The 25,214-nt window shown below is 35.8% G+C and overlaps 1 protein-coding gene across 3 annotated transcripts in view; it reads left to right on the top strand.

Annotated features, from left to right (window-relative positions):
* KCTD9 (potassium channel tetramerization domain containing 9) overlaps positions 1-25,214 on the top strand; it is a 30,086-nt gene that overhangs the window by 1,264 nt on the left and 3,608 nt on the right. For 2 of the 3 annotated variants that reach the window (XM_063726406.1, XM_002818919.6), the window contains exons 2-11: positions 10,936-11,057; positions 12,847-12,890; positions 16,509-16,605; positions 17,215-17,273; positions 17,470-17,598; positions 20,392-20,459; positions 20,547-20,642; positions 21,358-21,507; positions 23,429-23,534; positions 24,226-24,359. In XM_063726406.1, coding sequence (XP_063582476.1) covers positions 17,246-17,273; positions 17,470-17,598; positions 20,392-20,459; positions 20,547-20,642; positions 21,358-21,507; positions 23,429-23,534; positions 24,226-24,359 — 711 coding nt within the window. In that variant the 5' untranslated portion in view covers positions 10,936-11,057; positions 12,847-12,890; positions 16,509-16,605; positions 17,215-17,245. Of the gene's footprint in view, positions 1-1,996; positions 3,188-10,935; positions 11,058-12,846; positions 12,891-16,508; positions 16,606-17,214; positions 17,274-17,469; positions 17,599-20,391; positions 20,460-20,546; positions 20,643-21,357; positions 21,508-23,428; positions 23,535-24,225; positions 24,360-25,214 lie in introns of all 3 variants that reach the window. The other variant, XM_009243634.4, reaches the window with a different exon arrangement.

The following is a 25,214-nucleotide window of genomic DNA, read 5'->3' as shown; positions in this document are numbered from 1 at the left end:
GAAATTGTCCAGTGGCATTAAAAATGGCTTTCCGATTATTCAGTGTAGAGTAAACTTGCTCTGAAAATTCGAACCAGAGTGTGGTTTGTTGGCTATAATTTTGTGTTCTTCTGGTCTTAGAGATTTAATACTCATTTAAAAACAGAATTGGTATAAATTCGAGTTCTTGAGTTATCATGAATGCTACCCCGAAAATATGTTCACGAAGTTTACATTTCTCATCACTGTTAACTTTTTCTAAACCTGTTCTGTAGTTAGCTACTACCTATTATCTAAAACGTATGTTGTTACTCTAAGAAAGATTTAGTATATTCAAAATTGGTAATATTTCTCAAAAACAAACTTCTGGTTGACCTTTTTAATGCAGTATCACTGCTATGTTACTCATGGAAGACAAATATTTAAAGCTAGTCATAAATATTTTTGCTCTAAATCTCTCCCAAATCCACTCAATTTGGTTGTCAAAAATTAATTGAGTTGGTCTTTCCATATTGTTGTTCACACGGATTTTTTTTTTAAAGCTATCTAGTTTTGACTAGATTAGATTCTTGGATTTAAATTTTATTTACTTTAAAAATATTCTGCTAGAGAATCTCAGAAGATTGGGGAAAATGCATCTCAAATAATTAAATATAAATATGTTTATGTTACAACGTAAAAATCCAAACGGGAGAGTACTCGATAAAAAGAAACAAAGCCATGATCTTCACTGCTCAGCTGATGAACATATTCTAAGACGTTGGCAGTGTTTTCTCTCCCTTCAGTTGATTAAAAAAATTTATAATTATTCTTATTTGACAAAAGAGCTGCATAATACATAACAGCTTGCATTTTTATATATAAAGTTACTAATTGGATTGGCATGATCATGACATGAATGTTCATTAAGAATAAGCTGGGGAAAAGTGCTACTCAAATAGAATTTGATTTCCCATCCACCAGTTGGAATATCTATACCATTTACTTTATCTCCTTTACCTCGCTTCTGCTTTTGTTTCCTGGTTATAAGAATAATCTCTGTTTTTTCAAGTAAGTTTCCCTCTCATAGCTTGTTTAGTAGTTACCAGACTGTGAGACTATGAAGCCTGGGGAAGGGCGTGGAGAGGCACAGAATTCTTCCAAGGTGCTGTGTTGCATGCTTGCCAGGAATTGTCTGTGTATTGAATGAATGTAACTAGTGGTGAACGTATTTGACGTTGGAGAGAGGACTATGCGTTCTCTAAACTGTGGTTTCTAGAGTGAGATGACACACCACAGACAGTGTCCAAGATGATTTATTGGAGGTCAGGAAGAAATATACCTTTTGTTTATATCTTACACTCAAAAATATAAATTAATGTGAAAACTTGATTTTTCGGATCTAGAAAGACACAGGTGCCTCCAGTCACTGAACATTCAGCTGGTCTCAGGTCTCCTGTAAGAAGGGACAGCCTTCACATGTGAAAAGGTTAATAGTGTCTTCTTCACTGATTGGTTGTCATTGACATTGTGATATGGAAGCTTACAACTGGCACATTAAGATTTATATCTAGTTTTAACCAAATTAACCCTCACCAAAATGCCAAGTGATCTTAAAGGATTACTTCAAAGAAACTGCAGCTTGAAGACAATATTAATTATGCAAGCACAAGTAAACAATGAGGAAATGGCAGAAGCTGCCACTTCTCCTAGTATGTATAAACCATGAGACTAAAAAAAGAGTGGGTCTCTTTGGACTTTAGAAGTTGAAACAGTGCTGAATTTTAAAGAAGAATATTTGAAGTCCTATTTATTAATTGCTATTAATAATCAGCCTCTCCCTAAGTGTATGTTATTCTTTGAAATATTAGCCATTGATAGGATGAGTCATCCTAGTTAGCAAGATATTTAGAAATACTTTCTAGGGCATGAAGACAAATGGCTTCAGATTTTTTTCTTTTCTGATTTTTTGGTTTTTGTGTGTTTTTTACTTTTATTTATTTATTTATTTTTTATTTTTTATTTTTTTTTGAGACAGAGTTTTGCTCTTCCGCCCAGACTGGAGTGAAGTGGCATGATCTCAGCTCACTGCAACCTCTGCCTCCCAGGTTCAAGTGATTCTCCTAACTCGGCCTCTTGCGTAGCTGGGATTACAGGCGCTTGCCACCATGCCCTGCTAATTTTTGTATTTTTAGTAGAGACAGGTTTCACCATGTTGGCCAGGCTGATCCTGAACTCTTGATCTCATGTGATCCACCTGCCTTGGCCTCCCAAAGTGCTAGGATTACAGGCGTGAGCCACCATGCCCGGCTTATTTTAATGTTTAAAGTCAATCCTGTATTTGGCAGAATTTCACTAAATTTAATGATAAATATTTAGGAGATTCTTACTGGCTAATTCATAGTCTAAGTCACTGAAAGTCCTCATCATTTAGGAAAACATGTACTTTCTAACAGTGGAATATAGTTCGTAAATACATAAATATACAGATGTTTGAGTACATGCCCAAAAGTATGTTACCAATGGGGTGTGTGGTCAGAAACATTTGAAGGCCTTAGTTCTAATCACTGGAATCTTTGGTTTAAATTTTGAGGGGTTTTTTTGTTGTTTTTTAAAACTGCTCCAAAAGAGTCAGTTATGTTGTACCTGTCATCCTTTTTCCATGTGCCTCAACATTTTCGTTATTCTTTTTAATATTCCCTGTAAGAGTTGGCATTAAGGAAATTGAAACGGGGACTTGCACATCTGAATGCAGCGTGTGGCTTCTGAGCAACTTAATGTCAGTGCAGAGTTTCTATACGTCTTGAACACGGAGTGCTTTTTTTACTTCAGAATATTCAATAATGAGCTGTGCAAGTCCTAGGCCTTTTGCATACTGATTAATTCATCATTCATTCATTCATTCATTCAGTGAACCCTTAGTAAATGCCTTCTGAGTACGTGGCATCATGCCAAACATGGCAAACAGGGTAGGAAATACTTTAATTCTGTACCGTGTTTTCATTCTTGGTCCAAGAAATAACTTTTCTTCAGGTTTTGGTATTAGGTCAGAAACATGTTGTCGAGGGCAGGCACAATGGCTCATGCCTGTAATCCCAGCACTTTGAGAGGCTGAGGTGGGAGGATTGCTTGAGTTCAGGAGTTCAAGACCAGCCTGGGCAACATAGTGAGATCCCATCTCTAAAACAACACCAACAACAAAGAATGAAAAAGAAATATGTTGTTAGTAGTAAGTATCCAGGTTTGAATCCATTACGTTGTTAGAGTTGGAGAAAGGTGAAAATTTATGTGAACCTCTGCCTCTGAAGGCTAAACATTAATAAGAACCTAGTGAGGGCCCACTTTTTAAGCTTGAACATTTCTTAATATATTTGATACATAGAAAAGAATACAGTAAAGAATATACATAAAAAGAGGAACATAATATAGCAAATATCTGTAAATCTGCCAGATAACCCAAGAAGTAGCATGTTATCAATAACATAATGTGTTCATCCACGTTCCTGTTCCCCTGTTTTGTTTTTCTCTTTGCTGTGTGTTTTTAAATAAATAGTTTTGTCACATATGTAGGCCTAACTAAATTACCTTTTTTTTTTTTTTTTTTTTTGAGTCGGAGTCTCACTCTGTCGCCCAGGTTGGAGTGCAATGGCACGATCTCTGGCTCAATACAACCTCCGCCTCCCGGGTTCAAGCAATTCTCCTGCCTCAGCCTCCCAACTAGCTGGGATTACAGGCGCCCGCTACCACTCCTGGCTATTTTTGTGTTTTTAGTAGAGACAGGGTTTCACCATATTGGCCAGGCTGGTCTCAAACTCCTGACATCGTGATCCGCCCACCTTGGGCTCCCAAAGTGCTGGAATTACAGGCTTGAGCCACCGTGCCCGGCCCTCACCTTTTTATTTTGAGACAGAGTTTCGCACTGTCACCCAGGCTAGAGTGCAGTGGCGTGATCTTGGCTCACTGCAACCTCTGCCTCCTGGGTTCAAGCGATTCTCCTGCCTCAGCCTCCTGAGTAGCTGGAATTACAGGCGCGTGCCACCACTCACGGCTAATTTTTGTATTTTTAGTAGAGATGGGGTTTCACCATGTTGGTCAGGCTGGTCTCGGCTGACCTCCTGATCTGCCCGCCTCGGCTGCCCAAAGTACTGGGATTACAAGCGTGAGCCACTGTGCCTAGCCACTAAGTTACATTTTTAAAAAATCAGCTTCCGGACATACTGTATCTCAAATTGATATTATACTGTATATAGTTTTTTGTGGAGACAATGTCTTCCTATATTGCCCAGACTGGTCTCAAACTCCTGGCCTCAAGCAGTCCTCCTTCCTCAGTCTCCTAAGGTGCTGCGACTACAGGCATGAGCCATCATGCCAGGCCAGTCCTTGCTTTTTTCATTGAGTATAATTCTCTTCCAACCATAATATCTGACATAGTGATAATTTATTCATTTTTATTGCTTTATTAAAGTACATGTTATACAAATACTACCATGATATTCCTGTCAGTGGACATTAGGTTGTTTATTTTCTTTATATTTTGTTGTTAAATTGACAGTGCTGTCATGAATATTTCTGTATATGTATCCTGGCACACAGCAGCAAGCATTTTTCTAGGGAGGTAGTTCTCAAACTTTAGCATGCATGAGTCACTTGGAGGAGGAGGAGGACTTGAGAAAACTGCTGGACTTCATCCCCAAAGGTTAATATTCAGTAGGTCTGGGGTGGGGTAGGAATGTACATTTTTAATTTGCAGGTGAAATGTGGTTCAGATGCTGCAGGTGACAGGATCACACATTTGAGAACCACCACTCTAAGGTATAGACACATAGTTGTAATTATTGGGTGTTAGAATATGTAAATATTCAGTTTTGCAAAATAATGCCAGATTGTTTTTCAAAGTCATTGCAGTAATTTATATTCCCACCACCATTGCATAAATCTTCCCCATTGGTCCACATCCACTCCAACACTTGATATTATCAGTATTTTCCATTTTAAATATTTTCTTTTTTTCACCTTAGAGTTAATTATCTCATCTTTTTTTTAATTATCTCATCTTTTAAAGAATAAGATCATGTAGATATTTAAAAAGTATTTGACTAAAAGTATAGGTAGAGAAAATTGAGTTCTATATTTAGTTACTAGTGGTGATTAGTGGTTTTGTTGGGTAAATCAGCCTGCATAAATTCAACAATTTATGTGTATTGTGTATTACATAATGCACAGTAAATACTTGTGTATTTATCATAACAACTTTTTGCAAATTAATTTTTTTATTGGACCTTTAGGATCCAGGCAGACAGCCAGATTAGAAAATATTTAGTGATGTGGTAAATTGTTTTTGATACTTTATTAGGATTGATTAAAGTGGCAATAAAAGTTGAATTCAAATACACAAATACTTGTGTATTTATTATGTATTATGTAATAAATCTTGTGGGTATAAAAAAATATTTTATGTGCATGTGCAGGTTTTAATTTTTAAATTTAAATAATACAGGTTACAATTTGAAAATGGTGTTTAAAGGCAAATTAAAACTAGCCAATTGTACTAGGCATAGTGTTTCATTTACTCTCCAACTCATAGACAGCTTTCACTTGTCATGGGATCTGAAATTTAAAAATAATTGACTCTGAACAGTAGTATAATACAGACATCATGAACTTTAATCGACATGCTTCTCAATAAATGTAAAATACTTCTATTCTTAGGGCCTAAGTTGTTAAAGTAGATAATCACAGTGACCTAGAAACATCAGGTGGAGATAACACATACAAAGCAAATGACCTTTGTAAGCACCATCATTTTATGATTTATTTAGCTCAGTATGAGGACAAAAACAATCTTAGTATATACTAACTGGAGCTTATGTCCATGATATACAAGATTTTTATTGTTCCTCTTTCTCAAAAGAGTTAAAGAAGAATGCATGTGCCAATCTGTTTGCAACTTTCTCCGTAACTTAATCATCTTTTCCATATGTATGACAAATTTATGTTGATATATGTATTTTAAAACCTAGTTTCTAATTAGTTTAAAATACAGAGATTTTGAATATTTGAATATTAGTATTGCAACATAACTCCTTTTTATTTGTTTGGTATTGTTAGTATGTGTGAATGATTAGTTGGAAAACAAACGTCAAGAATAGCCCTCCAAGTGAAAACAAGTATATTGGCCCAACTTAAGGGAAATTTTCAAATTTCTAGAACTATAAGATTCTTTGTATTAATTTTAATTCTGTTTTCTCTAATTGACCACCCTTTGGTTATTTAACTTAAAGGAAATTGTTAACTGCCTGATTGCAAACTGCTAAAATGATTTTATTTATAGAACTAGTATCTGGAGCTATGGAGACCTTAAAACAAATTAAAACTTTCCCCCTTATGACAAAAGTAATATAGGTTAATTGTACCAAATTTGGAAAACAAACAAAATAAAACAAAAAACTTAGCAGGGTGTGGTGGCTCACGCCTATAATCCCAGCACTTTGGGAGGCTGAGGCGGTTGGATCACGAGGTCAAGAGATCGACACCCTCCTGGCCAACATGGTGAAATCCCGTCTCTACTGAAAATACAAAAATTAGCTGGGCATGGTTGCATGGTTTTACCATGTTGGCCAGGCTGGTCTTGAACTCCTGACCTCAGGTGATCCACCCACCTTGGCCTCCCAAAAAGTGCCGGCATTACAGGCGTGAGCCACCATGCCCAGACTGCTTTAGAATTGCATTTATACTGTGTATTTTTTTACCCTAATGACAGTGTAAGAGACTTAAATGAATATGACTGATTGTCACACAAAAAAGGTGTGTGTCCTACTTCAACACTCAACATTAAAGAAATATTTATCAAAGACCTGCTGTAAGCCAGGTAATGTACCATTTGAACCTATGGCAGTTATTAGTAGAACAGCTCAGGAATGTACTTCTTTAGTGCTGCTTATCAGCTTTACCAAGGGATAATTGGTCACCTCTATTCACAGAATTCATAACAACTTTTTGCAAATTAATTTTTTTTATTGGACCTTTAGGATCCAGGCAGACAGCCAGATTAGAAAATATTTAGTGATATGGTAAATTGTTTTTGATACTTTATTAGGATTGATTTAAGTGGCAATAAAAGTTGAATTCAATTTATACCTAGACTGTGCTCCTTAGTAGTTTTACAGCCTACAAGGAAATACCTATTGTACTTTGATTGCCTTGAAAATAGTCCTTGCCGAGCAGTATGTGTGGTTTTTTTCTGTCGTCTGGTCACATTTGACTTCAGTGGGGAAGAAACAGAAGATGCCAACATCCCAACCCTCTAAAAAAACAACAAACAGGTCTTGAGTCGTATTTCATCAGTTTGTTACTTTGGGTTCCTATGTCATGGGAAAGCCTAATAGAATTAAAATAGTTGGTTTTTTTTCTTCATTTTTTTTTCTGCTCTTTAGAATAGCACTGTCTAATAGAACTACTGAGATGATGGAAATTTGTGCTAGTCAATATGGTAACCATTAGTCAGTGTGGCAGTTGAGCACTTAAAATGTGGCTAGTGTGACTGAACTGCATTTTAACTTTTAATAGATTAAAATTTAAATAGACTCATGAAGCTAGTGGCTTCCACACTGGACAGCACAGCTTTAAAACATGGCAAGTGGCCTTTATTTTCATCGGAAGACAACTGACCCACAGAAAAACCAAGTCAATCATATGGAAGTAGATGACAATTCAAGTTAGTGTATTTTGAATAAGTCATATAAGATCTTAAGCTATAATATTACATTAAGAATTAAGCATAATATAGGCAGGTGCATTCAACTTGCATCTATTTTTTGGTATGGCCAAGAGAGAACAGTGAAAGAGATGCGGAGAGAGAAAGTTGATGTTAGGGCAAGGAGGGGATATCAGGCAAAAGAAAGCCATACTGAGATATAAGAGCCAGAGGTAAATAAGAGGGAAAAGAAAGATTTAGAAACTTCTTTGTATGATGGCAACTATGCCAAGAACATTGAATTGGGAAAGAGGTGTTTGTGCTTCTTACCCTCCTCTCACAGCACCTTCTGGCTGCAGGAGTTGTTTTGCATCTGCTTTGTCAATCTCTTGCTCCTTTGCATGTTTGCTTCTCTCTTCTCTGTCTTTACTCTCTTCATCCTCTTTGCCTTAACACAACCCCAGCTTTGCCGTGTGCAATGCCCTAGGTACTGTATTTCGCTTCCCTTTGTCCCAGGAATGTGTATAATGCAATTACAGAATTCCTCACTGTGTTGCAGAGGTGAACAATCATAGGAAATGAGGGGGACATGTTTTAGTCAGGCTTTTTTTTTTTTTTTTTGGAGAAGGAGTCTCACTGTGTCACCCAGGCTGGAGTGTGGTGGCGCGATCTCAGCTAACTGAAACCTCTGCCTCCTGGGTTGAAGCAATTCTCCTGTCTCAGCCTCCTGAGTAGCTGGGACTACAGGCGCACACCACCACGCCCGGCTAATTTTTTGTATTTTAGTAGAGATGGGGTTTCACTGTGTTGCCCAAGCTGGGCTCGAACTCCTGAGCTCAAGCAATCCACCCGCCTCAGCCTCCCATAGTGCAGATTTTACAGGTGTGAGCCACCGCGCCCAGCCCTACTCAGGCTTTAATTATTTATGGCAAGCCTGCTGTGTGTAGGACACTGTGCCAAGTGCTTTGCATTATTTTTTTATTGTGATAAAAGATGGAACAAAATTTATTATTTTAACCATTTTTTAAATGTGTAATTCATTGACATTGTTTACATTCACAATGTGTGTAACCATCACCACGGTTTATTTCCAGTACTTGGTCATCATCCCAAACAGAAATTGTACCCATTAAGAAATAACTCTCCATTCCCATCTATGCCTTGGTAACCTTTATTCTGCTTTCTTTCTCTATGAATTTGCCTGTTTTGGGTACTTTCATGTGAGTGGTATCATAGAATATTTATCCTTTTGTGACTGGCTTACTTCATTTAGCATACTGTCAGAAAGGTTCATCCATGTTGCAGCATGTGTCAGAATTCATGTCTCTTCTCTTCTCTTCTCGCTTTCCTTTCCTTTTCTTTATTCTTTCCTTTCCTTTCCTTTTCCCTTTTCTTTTCTTTTTCCTTTCCTTTTTTCTTTTCCATCCCATCATGTCCAGGCTGGAGTGCAGTGGCGTGATCGTGGCTCACTGCAGCCTTGAATTGGCAGGCTCAGGTGATCCTCCCACCTCGGCTTCCCAAGCAGCTAAGACTACAGGCATGTGCCTCCATGCTCGGCTTTTTGTATTTTTTTGTAGAGACCATGTTTCACCATGTTGGCCAGGCAGGTCTCGAACTCTTGGGCTCAAGTGATCCACCTGCCACAGCCTCTCAAAGTGCTGGGATTACAGGCATGAGCCACTGTACCTGGCCTCATTGTTTCTTATTGCTGAATAATATTCCATTGTATATATATACCATATTTTATTTATGCAATTACCTGCTTATAGACACTTGGGTTGTGCATTATTTTTTATAATGCACTTGGTTCCACTTAAATTTTTCTTGCCTTCAACACTTTCCAAAATGCCCCAGCACTCTTCTGGCTTTCATCCTTCTGATCCAAGAGAAAAAAGTTAGAATCTGAGTACTCTGCTTTTGAAAAACTGCACACTCCTATGTTATCGAGCAGCTTTTTCCATGTCCTCCATTTACTTTATTTATTTAACTAGAAACTGTCCACTGTATTCCAGTCACTGGTGGACAGAGGACCAGCCTTAGTGCTCACTTCATATGGCATCTTGACATAATAATCTTGGGACGTCCATGAGCTAGCTGACTGTGCTTCGTGTTTAGCTCTTCACCTACTTATTTTTCTTTTTTTAGTGGGGACACAGAGCCTTGCTTGGTCCTACAGGCTGGCTGCAGTGGTGCAACCTTGGCTCACTGCAACCTCTGCCTCCCGGGTTCAAGCAATTCTTATGCCTCAGCCTCTGGAGTAGCTACAGGCATGCATCACCACACCTGGCTGATTTTTGTATTTTAGTACAGATGGGGTTTCTCCATGTTGGTCTGGCTGGTCTCAAACTCCAGGCCTTAAGTGCTCTGCCCGTCTCAGCCTCACAAAGTGCTGGGATTACAGGCATGAACCACTGCGCCCGACCCTTACCTAGTTTTTATTCCTGACTTTCAGAGGTCATAACTGATAATGGTGCAACTGTACAACTCAGTCGCTGGGAACCCATAGTTACAGTTAGGACCAGGGCACAAAATTCACTTACATGTAGAAATTCTCAGCACCCTGCTTAAACAGTTGCATGTATCTTGCACATATATCAGACTGCTTGATTCACAACAGGACAGATCAACTCATTGTCACCCAGCTGTTTGCTCTATTCTTAAATGTTAGATGCTAAAATCTGGCTTAGTTAATGAAGAATTAAATAAATGAGGTGGGAAGTTATCTTTTCTGTGGTAGTTGATGTCGTTAATGATATAATAAACAGCACCAGCACACTCCTATTCTAAGGATGAACCATTCAAATAAATAAATAATAAAAGGACAACATAATGGGGACTTACTAGGTCTCAGGCACTTTGCTAAGCTCTTATGCATGAACTCATTTCATAATACCTTCTGAAGTAGGTGCTACTATTTTCTTCATTTCTAGTTAAAGCAACAGAAGCATCAGTAGCTTGACTCAAGTTGACAGCTAGAAAATGTCAGACTCTAGATCGAAGTGTAGGTCTATCTTACTTCACAACTGGAGCTCTATTTAACACACCTTAGGACTGTAGATTGTTTTGGTCAGAGATGATTTCTTATGTTCTAGTTTAGGAGTCTGCAATATTAGGCACCAAGTGAATAAATGAGTCATGGAAGAAAAGGGGGCACTGTTAAGAACCTCTTGAAGTCTCCTTTTATATGATAATCTTTTTAGCACTGTTCTAGTGTGATGGTTTATAACTTGTGGGGGATAACATGTATTAAATAAATTGTTCATATTATTCTGGTGTGTTTACAGGTGGTTGCTGTATATGGAACTTTATCTGATTTGCTTTCTGTGGCCAGCAGTAAACTCGGCATAAAAGCCACCAGTGTGTATAATGGGAAAGGTGGACTGATTGATGATATTGCTTTGATCAGGTAACCTTCACCTTTTTATAAGCTGTCAACAGTGTGCCTCAACTTCTTGGTGCTATGCTGTTTCCCTTAAGCAGTAGTTTAATCACTGTTAAGAATACAGGATTTTGGCAAGTGATTACCTAGAATTTGCTCTTTGGAATTTAAATCATTTGGGCCTAAGGTGTATTGATCAGCTAGAAAACCCTTAGTACATTTCAGTATACTGATAGTCTTTCTGCATAGTTCATATATGGCTATGAGGAATTTCTTCTTTGTGTACTAGAGAAGGATCTAGTAAGACATGCAGTTTTTAACATTAAAAATCTAATTCATCTCTTCACTTTTATATGCACCTGCTTGTTAATCATTTCCTAAGAATGCTTTGCATTTTATAATCATTACAAAGGCCAGATTTTGTAAAAACTTTATAAATATGATAGAATTCTAAGTAGTGATATCACCAGTGATCCACCATAATTATAGGCTTATGTTTGTACCTTAAATATCCCAGGCAGATTTATCTCTTTCAAACAAGTGTGTAGTTCACCATACTTCATCTTCACGAGGTCAGAGAATTTTGGAGCAGGAAGATGCTTAACGAAGAAGATGGTAAAGGGAACACAAATTAAGTATTGACTATGCCACTTATGTTATCATTGCTTTGCCTGAGTTATACCATTTAATTGGCAAAGCATGCATTTTTTTTATCGGTGACGTGAAGATAATGATGCTTTAACTTATAATAATATACAAAGTCTGTGTATAAATCCAGATCAAAATGACCTTTCAATATAATATACTGCTTTGCAGTTAATCAGTTCTAGACCCTTCGTTTTACAGATGAGGAAACAAATTACCTGTGAAGCTGAGGACTCACCGAGGTCATACAGCTAGTTGGGTTTTGTTAATGAAAACAGATTTTTATACTAATCTGAAAAAGTAAACTGGCATGGTGAACAAGTAGGAAATACTATACACTACATTTTAAATCCAAATAAATTAGGATAATTTCTTAGTTTTTCAATATGTATCTCCCAGCTTCTTTCAGTTTCTACGGAAAACTGAGTCGCATTGTTGGATGATGATCCTCATCAACCTTTCTTCTTAACGAACACAAACTCTGCTTCTTAAAAAAATTTAACGTGTCCTATGATGTCCTATAGGAAATAAAAACTTCTACAATGGAAGGTTATAACTGAAGCCTTCTGAGCTATAAGATATCTGTTTATTCATTTTTGGTTCACAATATAGTATCTGGTGTAATGGGTTGAGGAAGAGGATGTGCACTGATTGTCCAGAACTGTGGGTTACGTGCAGCCATTTACATCTGGGTGTATGGTGGATGTGTAGTGGGTAAACACTGACAGTAGAGTTACTTCCAGCTATATTTTTCCTAGATTTAATATGACAGTTTATTTCATCTCCAAAGCACACAACAGCTGATGATTTAGGGGTAAAAAAATGTAAAGAAAAAAAGAATAGTTGGCTGTGACTTTAATCTATCCTTTGAGCATAATTATTCATTCTCAATTGATAAGAAAGCTGAACTCAACATAATTTGTGTAGGGAGATTTTTTTCCCCGCATTTCAAAAGTACTTTCATGTGCAAGATCTTATTTTTGAATTTAAATTCAAAGACAGTTAAGTTCAAGGGGTTAAACAAAGCATTGGAAACTTAGCTTCTTTGCACTCTAGATTGATAGCAAAACCTATTGTCTATATAATTCTAAGGAATAGTTCCTATAAGCAACAGATAATTAATGTGATTTTTAGATTTTGATGGTGGCTTTTTAAATTTTGATTTCCCCAGGGATGATGATGTTTTGTTTGTTTGTGAAGGAGAGCCATTTATTGGTAAGTGACTTTAAAAGCCAATTTTATCTGCCAAAAAAAAAAAAAAAAGATGGGATGACAATTATTTTAAATGGGGCTATTAAGCTTAAACATTAAAAATGATCTTATGGCTGTATTCAAATCTTCACACTTTTTGATTATGCATTGGGTGTGTTAAAGTAAATTTTTTACTATATGATTGTAGTTTATTATGGATGCATCTTTTACATGCCTTTAAAATGCTCTCGAGGTGTACATATTCATTAACTGTAACATAGTAAGGTAGTTTTGATTTTAGAAACAATTGTTTTGTTTCAAAATTTTTTCTTTGATGGTGAATGTCAAAATTTTTCTACGTGTTGTATTACATATTTGTGAGTAAATATTGCTTGCATAAGTAGTGTTTGACAGTATTTCACAGTGATCAGATCAGCCAAAAAATGACTTGGTATCAACCACACACACAGATGTGCACACACACTACCCTTTGATTTGGAAGAAAGCTTATAGTTGTATATCCCAAAAGAAAAGGCCGAAAGGAAGATAAAGTATTTGATTTATTTAGATCCATACAGTCAACACTCTGAATATGTTAAGTATTTTTTAAAGCATCATACTAATTGCATTTGGTGAGTGGAAGTAGTTCTCAGGATTGTTGCACAGGCAATTGTCAACTTAGAAGTAAGTGCATACTCTTGTCTGTCTGTCTCTACCTTAAAACTGTAAGCAAGAACTTCTCCTCATCTTCTTTTATCCATTGGCCTAACAGTGATTGGCAGGCAATGGTCACTTAATTGGTCCACTGCATACCAACACAATAAAAAATGATCAATTAAGGTTTTTTTTTAATTGTTATTAACTCATGGATTTAAAAATATTTGGTATATTTTCATCCTCTGCATTTATTGATGTTCAGATGGTCTTAATTTTTCACCACTGGAAATCTCTTCAGGTCTTTTTAACAAAACTTGTTGGATTTTATAGCTTTCTTATTATCTGGAATAACTGGTGTTCATCTTAAAACCTTTTCCTGTCTCAGACCTGGATCAACATTTTTCCAACAAGCCTCGATTTTTTTTAGTGGGAAGTGTCATTCCAAGACAAATCTGGGTGCTAGGGAGGCTCTTCGCTATTGGGTTCATTATTGTTGCTATGCCTTTTGGTGGACAGAATTGAAAATATATAGGTAGAGATAAAATTTGTATATAATATATGTTATAGGATATAAAGTTTATATGTCATATATAACAAAATATGGATAGATGAAATAACTCATGGTTTCATAGTAATACTTAAAGTTTATATTAAGGATTATGAGGTTTTTACTTATCCTCTTCCGTCTTATATCTGTGTCTCCTTTTTCTATATCAATAGTCCTGACTTTCAGGGACATGGGGACTAATAGAATTATAATGTCACATAATTACGCATTTACTTTACCCCATACAGAACACATCTAAAAATGTCAGAGTAACAAACTCGATACTTTCAGTACCAATATAATTACTAAAAACAGTTAAATGTTTTTCATATGCTAAATCCTTTCTCCCCTTACTTAAAAATAATTGTATTGTTTCTGAATTGTCAGAACATATAGCCATTGTATATTATACTGTCTCCCTTTATACACTTATTTAGTTTTACTTCTTCAAGCGTACACTTACCTCCAATCCTTTTGTTATGTTTCCAGTGGTTATCTGAAACTTGTTCTCTAGTAGATTTCTCTCCAAGACACTATGAGAACAATATTCTGTGACATCTTCCAATGGCAAGATGCCATTGCCATCCACCATCTTTATATAATTTTGGTATAAAATTATATGTCAAAGCTTATTAAATTATCAACTTTAATATGTGTAATTTGTCCTGTGTTAATTATACCTCAGTGAAGCTATTGAAAAATCCTTGGTTCACGTTATTTTTCTTTGAATATCTTAAATATGTTACTGCATTTTATTCTGGCTTGAAGTGTTGGTCTCAAAAAATCTGATCTTTCTTATGTGATTCTTTTTCATAGATCACCCAAAGGATATTTCTCTTTCTTTAAAGTACAGTAATTTTAGTAGAATATTTATTGGTGTTCTGAGTTGTTCTGGATTGGTTTTCTCAGTATGTGATGGATCCTTTCAATATATAGTTTCAAGTGTATGTATTTTAAAATTTCAGTACAGTTTTCTTGAAGTTTACATTTTTATTTTGTTCACTTTGATTTGATTTCCTTCTTTCAGGACTCTATTGTATGTAGGGTGGATCTTTTACAGTTGTCTTTTATGTTTGAAACTTTCTTTTCCTTTCTTTTTATTTTATTTATTTTTTTGAGACAGGGCCTCACTTTGTCGCTTAGGCTGTAGTGCAGTGGTATGATCTTGGCTCACTACAGCTTCAACCTCTTGGGTTCAAGTGATCCTCCTGCCTCAGCCCCCCACCAGTAGCTGGGACTGCAGATGTGTGCTACCATGCCCAGATAATTTTTTTGTATTTTTTGTAGAGATGGGGTTTTGGGGTTTTGCCCTGTTGCCCAGGCTGGTCTCGAACTCCTGAGCTCAAGCAATCCACCCGCCTCGGCCTCCCAGAGGATTATAGGCATGAGCCACCACGTCTGGCCATTTCTTTTTAATTTTTCAAGCTATTCTCTTTTTTATGTTTTCTTTCCCTTAAGTCATTGTCTGTTGTGTTTAATCACTCTTGTATTTCTTTTGCTTTAGTCTTTAAAAATCATTTTTCTTTTATTTCTAATTGTCTTGGGAGTTCTTGCTACTCATTTCTGAATTTTTAAATCCTGGTTTATATTGTTGTTGTATAACTTGTATAAACTTCTTTTAGCATGTTTTGGAATATTAGATTATAATTTTGATCTATTTTGTGGGTATTTCTGGCATGTTTCCATTATCTATAAGGACAATTATTTTAACACTTTTGTATTACATTTGATCAGTCCTTTTGTATTGCTCATTTTTATGTGAAGTTAGTTTTTCTTAACTTGAAAAGAGGGCTGACAGGACAGTTTTTCTAATTTCATGGCTCTAGAGTTCCCTTTTCTGTTGTTTTTGTGAAGTGTTAAAAAGATACAGAACTCATTTTCTGATATATTCTGGTCCATTAGACCTCTTAACTTTCGTCTGGAGTCCTTTTTTTTTTCTCTGTTGTCTTTGTTGCATTCAACTTGGATTATTTTCCCAGCATCTTATCAGTATGGGGCTTTGTCCATAGAAGGGAGTTTTGGCCATTTGGTTTTAAGAGTTTATTTTCAGCCCTATAAGATCTTACTGCAAACTACTTGCATCACCCACTTTTGGGGTGATCTCAATCTGTTGTTTTCAGCTAGACTTATTAAGCAATGAAGTCAGTATCTATGGATGGCTTTAACATTCATGGGTTCACCATATACCCTGTTGCTTCTCTCTGCTTTTTCTTTCACAGGCGCTGAAAGCATGCTGCTCTTATAGCTGTTGGTATTGGTGGGACTACCTTATCACCTAGTGTTGTTTTAGATGCAGTCTGTGGGTTTGGGTATTGCTGTCCTAGTAGCTCTGGTATGCTTTTATTATGTGTGTATTCAGTTTAAAAAATTACGCCATTACCATCTTCCCAGAATCCCCAATCTTAATATTTGTATTATTTTCTACATGTCATCTCTAGATCCTCAGACAGATTCTAAGCCTCCTGAAGGACTGTTAGGATTCCACACAGACTGGCTGACATTAAATGTTGGAGGGCGGTACTTTACAACTACACGGTAGGTGTGTGTGTATGTGTGTTAGAGAGAAAGAGAATGCAAAAGAAGCACTGTGTACCCTTTGTTCTTCAATTTGCTGATTTCCTTAAAAGATACTCAGATGCTGCTTAAATATACTATGTGATCTGAAACCATTTTTTATAACTTTTTTTGAAGAAAAAAACATGGTTCATTCCAGAGAAAGCATAAAAGGCATCACTTCAGTGTTTTAGAACATGCTTTTTAGATATTGAGTAATAAACACACAATATAAGTAAAAATTAACACTACTGAAATTTGTAGAGACTACAACTGCTTTTATTAAAGGGCAGAAAAATGTAAGTTTGGAAGATCAAGAATATTATTATGTAATAATTTGCTTACAGGATAGACAGACAAGTATTTAAAGCAAAGGAAACTAAAACAATGTTTAAATCAAAGGAAGTACCCTATTAGAAGGGATCTGATAAATGGCAACTTACTGCACGTTTTTGTTTCCCAGCGTTACTCCTACCAGGTTGTAGCATGCATCTTTTTGAGAGAGCAGCTGGGATCGAGTATACTCTTGACTTAAATATGTTTGTTTATAAAGACAAATGGAGAAATCAATTTTTTTCCCTGAATTCTTAGGAGCACTTTAGTGAATAAAGAACCTGACAGTATGCTGGCCCACATGTTTAAGGACAAAGGTGAGTTTAACATGTTGTTTTCACATTTCACCTTACCTGTTTTATATCTGTGCTGATTTTATAACTCCTGACCTTCTGTACTTACTGATTATGTCAGTTTTTAAGAGTAAAAACATATTTAGCAATTTTTTCCTCATACATTTCTGACTTTATTTTTTGTTTATGGGGGACTTTCTTTATTATAACGGTAACACAGGTGTCTGGGGAAATAAGCAAGATCACAGAGGAGCTTTCTTAATTGACCGAAGTCCTGAGTACTTTGAACCCATTTTGAACTACTTGCGTCATGGACAGCTCATTGTAAATGATGGCATTAATTTATTGGGTGAGTTTATTTAGACTTTCAATATAATTATGTAACTACTCACATTTTTGTAAGTTTAAGATTTTAACTTTGTTTCACTCAGTAACAGTATATTTCCATAAAGTAAAAGTATATATTTTTTCTATTTTTTAAACTAGATGTTTTCACACGTATATGAGTGATACAGGTGTAGAAATAGATTTAGGCACGGGCAGGTGGTCCTTCAGGTAGGTAGTCTTTGTACATATAGGTAAATATCTAAGCCATACGCATCAACTTTACATTCTAAATTGATTTACATTCTATCACAAGTGACTTTAAAGGATTTTGTTGTTTCCTTTTTTAAAAATTGAATTAAGAATGTAACTTGGCTCCAAGTTCTGGATATTCCCCACATTATGTGAGAACTAGAGTAGTCAAGAGGGCAAATCATGCCTTGCAATCATAATTCTCAATTAGAGTCTTGATTCTACAACTTGCTAACTTAGGGAGACTAACTTGGGGAAAATTTCTCTGAGTCATATTGGAAAAATGAGTGTTAAAAGCACTCTCGACCCTATTTACATCACAAGATTTTTGTGAAGATTCATGGAGGTGATGTAGACAAAAGCCCTTATAAAACACTGGTTGCATATTTGGAAGCTAATAGACCTCCAAGTGACTGAAGTTGATGTGATGTTAGTACTTGAGGAATGGTAGGCAGTTGGCAATCTTGAGGTCACATGCCTGTCAGCTTCAGCAGATCATTGCCATGTGCAAAGTGGACAGACGTAGAGTGCCAGAACCTTGGTTTTTAAAGAAAACCTGGGTATCTAAAATTTTATGTGACATGTTTTCATTTTGAAAACATTACATGCTGAACACATCAGAATCAGCCTGAGGACTGCTGGCTTACAGTTTCTGTAGTGAAATACAAAACACCCATTAACTTTTAGTGTTGCTATAACAAACTTTATATTCCCTTGAACATGTACCTATTGCAAAAAAAAAAAAAAAGGTATTATTTGACCCTTTTAGCTAGTTCTATAACTTTATAACTGAATTCTTGTTGCTTTCTATTTCTCCCATTTTAATTTTTCTTCAAATTATTGATAGCATTTCGTAACCTACTTGCCTAGAAAATAACGTCAGAAATACATTTATCCATGCTGTGTCACACATCTGCAAACCAAGCTATTACCAAGATTTGCTAGTTTTTTCAAGTTTCTCAACCATTTCTTTTATTTGTTCAAGTGTTCAAAAAGCAGAGCTCTTTGCTGGATTCATTTTATAAAGCATTGTTTTTAGTTAGTACAGTTTCCATCCAAACTCTTTACATTGCCTACAGGTTGCCCCAAGTAATTATATGCTTTAAAACAATCTATAGTAATTTCACTAACACCAAAAAGTAGTGAGTGGCAGAGCTGGGATTCACATCCAGATTTGTTTTTGTTTTTTTTTTTTTTTGAGACAGAGTCTCGCTCTGTCACCCAGGCTGGAGTGCAATGGTGTGATCTCTGCTCACTGCACCCTGTGCCTCCTGGGTTCAAGTGATTCTCCTGCCTCAACTTCCCAAGTAGCTGGGATTACAGGCACACACCATGATGCCCAGCTAATATTTGTATTTTGTTTGTTTGTTTTTTGAGACGGAGTCTTGCTGTGTCACCCAGGCTGGAGTGCAGTGGCGCGATCTCGGCTCACTGTAAGCTCCGCCTCCTGGGTTCACGCCATTCTCCTGCCTCAGCCTCCCAAGTAGCTGGGACTACAGGCGCCTGCCACCACACCTGGCTAATTTTTTGTATTTTTAGTAGAGACAGGGTTTCACCATGTGTTGGCCAGGCTGGTCTCGAACTCCTGACCTCAAGTGATCTACCCGCCTCAGCCTCCCAAAGTGCTGGGATTACAGGTGTGAGCCCGGCCTGTCTTTTGTATTTCTGTGGCTTTTCTGGATGTTTTAAAGGTTTAATTCTAAACCTAGAATTAGAAACGTATCCTGGCTGCATTCCCTAAGAGTTCTGCTTTACTTAGATCTTGGCAAATTGAGAGCGTGGCCCACAAGAACCTCTTTTATAATATGTTGAGTTTCCACCAGGGATATGTATCTGAACGGAATGGCATAATCTTTGGATGCCTCTTGAAGGGGAAATGTGGACCCTGTATGCCAGAGTGGTAGCCCGATGCTGTACCTTGGATGACGTTTGTTTTACAATTGGATTGTTGACCATAGAGTTTGGTCTTCACAGAAAAGATTGTATTATTCTTCCCAAATAACTGCTTCTGGTTTTCTGTATCTACTTACCCTTATTAGCTTGTAAGTGTTTGAAGGGAGGGATTATGTCTGATACTTTCTTTGTAATTCCAGAGTTCTAAGTAGTTTTTTACTGAGTCAACAGCCAGCTGATTGAGGTCTTCTCATTTGAAAGATAATGGAACCCAAATGTATTCCCACACATTCTGATGATGTTTATTAACAGATTAGAATAAGTAAACATACCAAGTCATGTAAAGGATGTACTTTTTTTTTACCAAGTTGAAGTAAATGATAAATGAAAGCTCTTTTAGCATTTACAAATATCTTTAAAATTTATTCTCCTATAAGACAGATTTCTGAATTATACTTTTGACTTTTTTGTACTTTTTAAACTTTTATTCATTTCCATCATTTTCTGATTCAGTATGTAAAAGGTACTTGTGGCAAACCTGTTCAGATCTGCTCCATTTAAAAAGGCAATTAAATGTTAAGATTATGTGAACTAATCGTATTTTACTAAATTCAAAATGAATGTAATACATTCACTAAATTAGGTTGTTTCAGAATTATTTTTGTTGTGATAGGTGTGTTAGAAGAAGCAAGATTTTTTGGTATTGACTCATTGATTGAACACCTAGAAGTGGCAATAAAGGTAAGCCTGTTTTTACATTAGCCAGTGTTACATTCATTGTAGCTATCTCCCAAAAGACTCCACTAATTTCTTAATATCTTTTTCAAGAATTCTCAACCACCGGAGGATCATTCACCAATATCCCGAAAGGAATTTGTCCGATTTTTGCTAGCAACTCCAACCAAGTCAGAACTGCGATGCCAGGTAATTAGCAGACTTTTACATCAATTATTTCTATCAGCAAGTCTATGAATAAAATTTTACATTCTTCGAGTGTTTTGGGATTATCTTGCTTTATTTTTCTTTTACATGCAAGATCTAATTTAATTATGAGTCATAGCATTGATTTAGTTCTGAAATGGTTAACCAAAAAGAGATGCAATAGCCTTTTTAAATTGTCTAATTATACCTCATGCAGCAGTTTATGAATAATGCATAGAAATTGCAGCAGTTTTTTAAAAGTCAGTATTGGTACATTTGCAATATATGGGCTGATCAGTGGCAGGTACTTTACTTATGTGTACTATAGCATTTCAGACTGTAAAGACCACAGTACTCATTTCTGCCTAATAAACTGTTTTGAATTATTGAATAAAATAATTTAAATATAATTAGGTTTAAATACTTATTAGCAGGTATAGGACTAACAGGAATCCCTCTTTAGAAACTTCTACACATAAACGAATTATAGCCAGGCTATATTCTAATGTATATATCGATAGAGTTTCTTTTATGAGGAACCTATTTAAGGACACTTCTTTTATGTATCTAAGTTCCATTTTATCTTGTTTTGTAATAAACTCCAAGTGACTGAACTGCCAATTGCTTCTAAAAAAAACTTGGTGGTTAGCTATAGTAATTAAATTTAATACAAACAGACCATTTAGTTATGGTGACAATTTGTGCTTTTTTATTTCAGGGTTTGAACTTCAGTGGTGCTGATCTTTCTCGTTTGGACCTTCGATACATTAACTTCAAAATGGCCAATTTAAGCCGCTGTAATCTTGCACATGCAAATCTTTGCTGTGCAAATCTTGAACGAGCTGATCTCTCTGGATCAGTGCTTGACGTAAGTATCATTTTAGGCTACAAGAGAAAATTAAATGTTTAGTCTATTGAACAGTCTTAAAGAGCCTTTGAGACAGGAATTATAACTATCTTTTACTGGAGCTTTTACTTGAAAACAGATAATTTATTATGTTGATATAAGACTAAAGGTCTGAAAGTGAAATGAATTTGGTTTTACAGGTTTGATATCCTTTATTAAACATAGACCTGAAAGGTTTAGCAACTAATAAGAAATTAAATCTTGGAATTAGTTCTTGATCTCCTCAATATACTGTACTTTATTTATCAGGACTCATATTTTCAGCAAATTATAAAGGTAAAGCTGAAAGGAACCTTGAAATCTATTCAACCTCATTTCTGGAATGGGAAAATGTTATTGCTCAAGAAGTATTTGACAGATATTTTGAAATAAACATGGTATGCATCAGTTTGTGGAAGTTAACATCTCAGTGGCTTTTTCCCTCTCTCTACATATATGTGTATATTTATATATATGTATATGTATGTATTTATAACAGTTATCTGTGTTTATTTGAAGTTAGAGGATATATGCAAACCAACAATGAAATCTATTAATTTTTAACAACTTTAAGTTCCTTACCACCAAGGCCCATGTCTGTATGTCTTTTGAATTAATACCATCTTGCTTTTTGGTAGTCATTTATTGAATTACTCTAATTTGGGTTTTACTCATTAGCTGCAGCTTATTTTTCCATGAAGCTGTGTATCAGGGCGAGTAACAAAATCTACCAAATATGCATTTTAGTTACTTTCACTGTCCTTATTCTGTCTTATCATGAAGGGTCAGCTTAGTGGCAAAAGAGGAAAAAGACTAACATCAAAAAAACGTTTGAAGGACCTAGTCTTTAAATAGTGAAATGTCGAGAGGCATCTTTGTTTGTGTTAAGGACAAAAAAAAAGATGTTTGTCAAAAACTCTTTGAGATAAATGAACATAATTTAAAACTCTTGGCTGCATGTGGTGGGTCATGCCTGTAAACCCAGCACTTTGGGAGGCAGAGGCAGGCAGATCACTTGAGGTCAAGACCATCTTAGCCAACATGGCGAAACCCTGTCTCTACTAAAAATACAAAAATTAGCCAGGCGTGGTGGTGCATGCCTGTAATTCAAGCTACTCAGGAGGCTGAGGCACGAGAATCACTTGAACTTGGGAGGCAGAGGTTGCAGTGAGCTGAGATAGCACCACTGCACTCCATCCTGGGTGACGGAGTGAGACTTTGTCTCAAACAAAACAGAACAAAAAAATAAAGTCTTAAAACATATATTTTCTACCATTTTACTCTCTGCCCTGCATTATGCATTGTGATGTGCCTGCTCAGGGTTGATAATGTTTAGCCATGGTTGGTGCAGAAAGACCCAACCAGCATCTTGTTAGTGTTTTCTAGCTAAATAATGCCTTTAAATGCTGGCTTTTGTGTTCTGACCTCTGACTTGAAGGCAGTAGTAGCATCTTAGAATATCAAGAATTTCACTTAGAACATCAAGATTCCTACAGTAATAAGAAAATCCATACCCCTAACAAGTCTATGCCTTCCTTACCCATACATTTTGACTGTTTCATTGTCATGCATAGGTATGTTTATAAAAATAGAGATAGAGATGTCAGAGTTCTGACTCTCCCAACTTCTTTATCTAAACCATTATGTTTCACGTAAAATGAGCATGCTATTGTTAATTTGCATTTATTTTTTAAAAAACAGTTCTTTAAAAAATTTTTCTTTCAAATGTTCCCAGTTCTTACTGCGTTTAATTAGAAAAGCCTTTATTGTAAACAGAAAATAATTGATAATGAGTGTTTTGAGTTGAGCCTTTTCCCCTTTTCTATTTTTTTCTTTTACTGTTTGAGCTAATTTGAACAAAATTATGAACCTTACAACCAGGACTTTTCTCTTTTCTTTGCAGTGTGCAAATCTCCAGGGAGTCAAGATGCTCTGTTCTAATGCAGAAGGAGCATCCCTGAAACTCTGTAATTTTGAGGATCCTTCTGGTCTTAAAGCCAATTTAGAAGGTGAGATCCTTTCTGTAAATACCTATTCTACGGAGGAAGCAGACTGTAAAGGAAAAAGCCCTGGAAAATAATTGTTAAGGGTGAAACAGGATAGCTGTAGGGGATAGGTTTCTTCTGTCATCATATTTGGAGAACTTCCAAAGTGGTAAGAAACCTCCATTTGGTTTCAGTCAAATGCTAATCAAAACTGAGGACTCAGAAAAAATAAAGCCTCAGATATTTAATAAGGTTTTAGTTGGAAAATTAAATATCAACATCTTAAACTTTCAAATGGAATAAAATATTCTTACACTGACCAAAAGGAAAAATTTCAGTTGCATAAAGCCAGGGAGTTTTTAAAAATCATTTTTAGATTTAATGTATTGTTTCTTAATTTGTTATTATCTGTGACTGATCACTTTGTTTACTTGTATATTTAGGAGACTACTTAACTCTCCCTTATCATAAACCTGTAGAGCCATATTATGAAAGTGCTAACCATCATAAGACAGAACTAAATTTCTTCCATCAAAAGTATTGTGAAAGCATTCTTTCATCAGTAAACTGTTTATATATATGTTCGTTGAGAGACAAGATTTTAGATTAATTTCCAAAAGTTAAAAGAGGCCTCCATTAAGTCATCTTGCAGTTTTGTTGAAGGTAGATAACTATATTTTTAAGTTAAACTACTCCCAGAATGTGTTCACTGTAGGTGCTAATCTGAAAGGTGTGGATATGGAAGGAAGTCAGATGACAGGAATTAACCTGAGAGTGGCTACCTTAAAAAATGCAAAGTTGAAGAACTGTAACCTCAGAGGAGCAACTCTGGCAGGAACTGATTTAGAGGTGAGTTCACCAACATTTTAAGAATTTTTATTACTAGACTTATTAAGCATCTCATGCAAAATTTATTGAAATCAAAACAAAGTAGTTGGCTGGTAAAACTGGATTGGAAGACTCATCTGACATTCAGTCTAAGTTGATTTCATTTCTCTCCTTTTTCTTGAGTTTTTCTCAAGTAAATAAGTTTGATAGATGTGTTATCTAATGTATTGCACTTTCCATAAAATTTAATTCCGAACAGAATTAAATGGGCTAGATTACTTCTTAAACTACTTGAGAAATTTAAATGATATCCAGGTTTGAAATCAGGTTCAGGAAAAGTCTATTTGAAATTGGAACCATATGTTTTTTGGTTTTCAGCTTGAGATTATAATTTTGCCTAGTCATCTTTTTCAAAGAATTATATTTGTATGTCTTCTTAATTTGCCAGTTTAGCAGACTTGATAGCTGTTGATAGGTCTACATCAGCACTATCCAATAGCACTTTGTGCAGGAGGGACATGTTCTATATCTGTGCTGTTCAGTATAGTAGCTACCACCCATATATAGCTATTGAGCACTTGAGATTTGGCTAGTGCAGATGAGAAATTGATTTTTAAATTTTATTTAATTTTAATTCATTTAAATTTAAGTAGCCACATGTGGCTGATAGCTATGAAATCTCGTACAAATTGGATAGCAGAGAACGGTATGTCAAAATTTAGCTTGCTGTTAATGTTTTTTCTTAATATTTTTGCTTAGATCTCTTGATAGCTCTCAGTAGCAGAGTAGCAGGCCCCTTTCAACTTCAAGGCAAAAAGAATTGGCCTAAGTATAATCCTATCACGAGCACAATTATTTATTATTTGTTACATTATT

This window comes from Pongo abelii, chromosome 7 (genome assembly GCF_028885655.2).
Source record: "Pongo abelii isolate AG06213 chromosome 7, NHGRI_mPonAbe1-v2.0_pri, whole genome shotgun sequence".
Taxonomy (NCBI): domain Eukaryota; kingdom Metazoa; phylum Chordata; class Mammalia; order Primates; family Hominidae; genus Pongo; species Pongo abelii.
This window is presented reverse-complemented; position numbering and strand designations above follow the sequence as displayed.